This window comes from Oncorhynchus kisutch, linkage group LG5, assembly GCF_002021735.2.
Source record: "Oncorhynchus kisutch isolate 150728-3 linkage group LG5, Okis_V2, whole genome shotgun sequence".
In the NCBI taxonomy this organism is placed as follows: domain Eukaryota; kingdom Metazoa; phylum Chordata; class Actinopteri; order Salmoniformes; family Salmonidae; genus Oncorhynchus; species Oncorhynchus kisutch.
In genome coordinates this window covers 17,204,889-17,210,287 of record NC_034178.2, presented here as the reverse complement: position 1 = coordinate 17,210,287, position 5,399 = coordinate 17,204,889, and the positions used below count along the sequence as shown (strand labels likewise).

The 5,399-nt window shown below is 44.7% G+C and overlaps 1 protein-coding gene across 1 annotated transcript; it reads left to right on the top strand.

Moving 5' to 3' along the window:
- The first annotated feature begins 357 nt into the window (after positions 1 to 357).
- On the top strand, positions 358 to 5,067 carry lig4 (ligase IV, DNA, ATP-dependent). The gene is made up of 3 exons (XM_020482725.2): positions 358 to 493; positions 860 to 975; positions 1,383 to 5,067. The coding sequence occupies exon 3, from the start codon at positions 1,401 to 1,403 to the stop codon at positions 4,143 to 4,145; it is 2,745 nt and encodes a 914-aa protein (XP_020338314.1). The 5' UTR covers positions 358 to 493; positions 860 to 975; positions 1,383 to 1,400; the 3' UTR covers positions 4,146 to 5,067.
- Positions 5,068 to 5,399: the final 332 nt, after the last annotated feature.

Here is a 5,399-nt window from a genome sequence, read left to right as displayed (position 1 = left end):
ATAGAGGTGTGTTTACAAAATTAATATTGCTTAATGATTATTTTTCTGCATGTAACCAAAGGTATTGTGACCATGTGCTGTATCTGCATCAATTAATATGTATCGAAATTAAATGTTTAACAGAAACATTGATAAAATGAATGTTATCCTATCACCTTTTTATATATATATATATATAAAAAAAGTTGGGCACAAAATAAAGGGCATTCTAATTAGCAGTGCGCTAACATCTAATTTATGCCACTCCTTCATCCAGCTGTGGTTTGACACCTTTTTAAAATATTTTTTTACATGTATCTGCCGCCCTCTCCTGACGTATGAAAGAATTGCTTTTCCATTATGTATCTTATTTAGTTTCCGACTGGATGTTTTACGCGGCTGACGGTTTCCGCTTTGTGAACAAGGAAGTGTTTTTTTTAGAAACTCATATAACAGTTTGTAAATAATAATAAAAGAGGCTGTTTATGTTTTGAGACCGAGAAGAAGTAATCAGGTAATTTGACACGTTATTTGTTGAATTTGAAATCGCATCATACAACATGATGACATTAATGTATCTAACGTTAGTATCTGAGCTGAGGTAAAAATCTGTCGTTCTGCCCCTGAACAAGGCAGTTAAACCACTGTTCCTAGGCCGTCATTGAAAATAAGAATTTGTTCTTAACTGACTTGCCTAGGTAAATAAATGTAGATAATAAATAATCGAACAGCTGTGCCTATAGATTGCATGCTAGCTAGCATATCTTACCGAAGTGGCCCCAACTGCATAACCATGCACCATTGTACAACCTCTGGCACAACAACGCTAACTAGCTGTGTTTAGCATTCTAGTGCTCAACTACTGTCTGGTTTGTTTCAGTTTCGTCAGGACACGTATGATGGATGCAGTCATAACCCGGGCATGTCACAGCATGTTGTAGAGGAGCGATCCCCAAAGAGTTGCAAGACACTGACGAGTTGGCTGGTTGCTTTGAGGTAAGATAGCTAGCTAACTTGAGATGTTGTTTTCAATAAGTATTCAGGCTATGCATTGTATAGTGTACATTCTCGCTAACTAGTTTCTAAACATGTGGCTGGTGTGATGGATTAGGTCATACAGATTTTTTAAAACACATTCTCAGGTTCTGTTTTGTTTATTGAGTAGTCATTAGCTACGGAACTGTGAGTAATTTGGGAAATGTTGTTATACTCAATGTACTGTGCTGCATATAATGGACAGGCTCCAGCCCTGCATGTTGCAAATGAAGTAGTCACTGTAGAACACTACTTACTAAAGTACAGGATCATATTTTTCTATCAATATAACAATTACATAAACACCTGGATGAAAACTAAGAGCATCCCTTAGAATCTATGGGTCATTAACGTTTGTTCTTTTGTAGTTTTTTTTAGCTTTTACAATGGAGGGAACCTCAAAAAGCGAATCTGCTGCTCCCCAGAACTCTGTCGCTGCTCAAGTTCCATTTCTTCACCTGTGCACCACGCTTGAAAAAATACAGAAGACCAAACTCCGACCAGACAAATCAAAGTTTCTTCGTGACTTCATAGACTCCTGGAGGAAGTTCCATGCGGCCCTCCACAAAGACAACCCTACCACCACAGACTCTTTCTACCCGGCCATGCGTCTCATAGTCCCCTCGTTCGAAAGGGAGCGTGTGGCCTATGGCATTAAAGAGAGTATGTTAGCCAAGCTCTACATAGACGTCTTGGGTCTCCCCAAGAATGGACCGGAAGCCAACAAACTGTTGAATTACCGCACCCCCACCACATCTCAGGGGGAGGCGGGAGACTTCGCTCTTATGACCTACTTTGTGTTGAAGAAACGCTGCACAAGCCAGGGAAACCTCACCATCAGAGAAGTCAACGACTTTCTGGACTCGGTGGCCATCAACAATGCTGGTAAGCAGAAGGACCTGGTGAAGAAGAGCCTGCTGCACCTTATCACCCAGAGCACGGCACTGGAGCAGAAGTGGCTTATCCGCATGATCCTGAAGGACATGAAGCTGGGGGTCAGCAAAGAGACCGTGCTCCAGGTGTTCCACTTAGATGCGGCCGAGCTCTACAACGTCACCACAGACCTAAACAAGGTGTGCCGGCAGCTCCACGACCCCTTTGTGTCCCTCAGCGAAGTGTCCATTGGCCTGTTCTTTGCCTTCAAACCTATGCTGGCCGCCGTGGCCAACATGCGCCAGGTGGAGAAGCAGATGGGCAACAGCACCTTCTTCATAGAGACCAAGCTGGATGGAGAGCGCATCCAGCTGCACAAGGATGGCGACGTCTACAAGTACTTCACACGGAACTCCTTCGAGTACACCCAGCAGTTTGGTGCATCGCCGCTAGAGGGCTCCCTGACGCCTTTCATCCACAATGTCTTCAAGCCCCACGTAGTCAAATGCATCCTGGATGGGGAGATGATGGCGTACAACCCCACTACCGACACCTTCATGCAAAAAGGAAGCAAGTTTGACATCAAGAGGCTAGTGGATGACTCCGAGCTGCAGACGTGCTTTTGCGTTTTCGATGTACTTCTTGTGAACGACCACAAGTTTGGCAACGAGACGTTGAAGGTGCGCCACGACAACCTTCAGACTGTCTTCACTCCTGTTAAAGGGAGGATACACGTGGTGCCGAAAACGGAGGCCAAAACTATGCAAGAGGTGGTAAACGCCCTCAACGAAGCCATTGACAACAGGGAAGAGGGCATCATGGTGAAAGATCCCTCATCCGTCTACAAGCCCGATAAGCGAGGTGAGGGCTGGCTCAAGATAAAGCCGGAGTACGTTGATGGCTTGATGGATGAGCTCGACCTGTTGATTGTCGGAGGCTACTGGGGAAAAGGAAGGCGAGGTGGCATGATGTCTCATTTCCTCGTCGCGGTGGCCGAAGCTCCGGAGCCTGGAGAGAAACCCTCCGTTTTCCACACGCTCTGTCGCATCGGTTCCGGCTACACCATGAAGGAGCTGTATGACTTGGGGTTGAAGCTGGCCAAGCACTGGAAAGTCTACCGGAAGAACGACCCTCCGGCCTCTATTCTGTGTGGGATGGAGAGACCGGAAGTCTTCATTGACCCGTGCAACTCGGTCATCATCCAGGTGAAGGCAGCAGAAATAGTCAGTAGTGAGATGTACAAAACCAACTGCACGCTACGCTTCCCCAGGATCGAGAAGATCCGGGAGGACAAAGAGTGGCACCAGTGCATGACCCTAGCTGAGCTCGATCAGTTTCGCAACAAGGCGTCCGGGAAGTTGTTCTCGCGCCACCTCCGCATCAATGACAATGACGAGCCTGAAAAGAAGAAGCGCAAGTCGCCGGCAGCGACCAAGCCCAAGAAAGCTGTCGGCGTCATCGACCACTTCAAGTCCCAGGACCTATCTGGCGTTACCAAGGAGACGGACATGTTCGAGGACGTGGAGTTCTGTGTTATGAATGGCAATGAGGCGCACCCCAAGGCGGAGCTGGAGAAAGCAGTGGCCCGATGTGGCGGTATTGTAGTCCAGAACCCGGGACCGGACACCTACTGTGTGATCGCTGCTGTGGAGAACATGCGTGTGAAGAACCTGATCTCTTCAGACCAGCACGACGTAGTGTGGGCTGCCTGGCTGCTGGAGTGCCTAGACAGGAAGCAGGTGGTGCCATGGCAACCGCGTCACATGATACACATTTCACCCTCCACCAAGGAGCACTTTGCCAAGGAATACGACTGCTATGGAGACAGCTACTTTGTGGACACGGACGAGCAGCAGCTGAGGGAAGTCTTCGGTCGGATTGGTAGAGTGGACACTTTGACGGCACAGTGCATCGCTAAGTTGGAGGAACGCTTCAGCTGGGACGACCTCCCCACTAGCATGTTCAGACCTTTCAGAGTCTACATGGACAGATACGCAGACATAGGAGACCCTAAAAGCATCGTACCGGCAACTTGTCTGGATACGCGGGCTCTGGAATTCCGCTTCCACGGAGGGACAGTAGTGCAGAAGCTTGAGGAAGGGGTCTCTCATGTCATAGTGGTGGAGGAAACAAGAGTGTTGGCTTTAAGAACCCTCAGACGACTCTTTACCAAAAAGTTTAAGATTGTTAGAGAGTCATGGGTAACAGAATCTATCAAAGCAGGGGTTTTGCAGAATGACAATGACTACCTAGTGTAATGCAAGCACTGGACAATAAGCACGTTATGATTGACATATCTCTGGGATTGTTATATTTTGTTTTAATCCATTTTAGAGTGTAAATAAATGTTTGTTTTAAAGGATTTTCTGAATCAGAAGGTAAAGTTATCCAGTGTTTTTCTACACATTTCAATATGGATATAGTGTAGGCCTATATGTAATGGTGTATCTACTTTAATTGAGGTAAGCTATTTTAATGTCCTTACCAATGCAGACTATTGTGTTGAGATATTTGAGACTGTCTATCCCATAATTTCCCAAACTGTCAGCGAGACACCAAAGGGTGAACGTTTTGGTTTTTGCCTTAACACTACACAGCTTGATGATTAGTTGATTATTTGAATCAGCTGTGTAGTGCTAGGGCAAAAACCAAAACGTGTTACCCTTGGTGTCCCGAGGCTGAGGTTGGGAAACCCTGGTCTATCCACTAAACTATTTGTTTCATTTAATGTAAATTATATTATACTGTATGTTTTTCTTTTAATCTTTTCAATTCTCATGTTTTGGAACTAAAATAAATATTTTGAATAAATATGGGAATTGGTATTAGAAGATTGTCTTCATGTATTGTCCAGGTATCAAAATATTTCAACTGTTGTTGCCATGTTAACTTCAGTAGATTAACTGACTTTAATGAAAGAAAAAGTGACTTTTTATAAAGCTGTTAATTTGAGATAAAAAATAAGAAACCTGCACACTGCTCTTCCTATTATCACTGCGCTTTATTAATCTTTAAGGCCTTCTTTCAGAGTTGGTAATTAAATTACATCTATGCTGAACAAAAATATAAACACAACAATTTCTACCATTTTACGTAGTAACATATCATATAAGAAAATCAGTCAATTGAAATAAATTCATTAGGCCCTAATCTATGGATTTTGCATGAGGTGATGGGGTGGATGAATGGCACGACAATGGGCCTCAGGATCTCGTCACCGTATCTCTGCATTCAAATAGCCATCAATAAAATGCAATTGTGTTCTTTGTCCATCGCTTATGCCTGCTCATACCATAACCCCACCGCCACCATGGAGCACTCTGTTCACAACTTTGACAGTTGACATCAGCAAACCGCTCGCCAAAATGATGTCAAACACTTGGTCTGCGGTTGTGAGGCCGGTTGGACGTTGCTTTGTCATTGTGGGGTATTGTGTGTAGATTGAGGGGGGAAACGATTTAATCAATTTTAGAATAAGGCTGTAATGTTACAAAATGTGGAAAAAATCAAGG

What these genes read in the sequence shown, in the direction of transcription:
- lig4 (XM_020482725.2), top strand. Translation starts at nt 1,401, where the DNA reads ATGGAGGGAACCTCAAAAAGCGAATCTGCTGCTCCCCAGAACTCTGTC.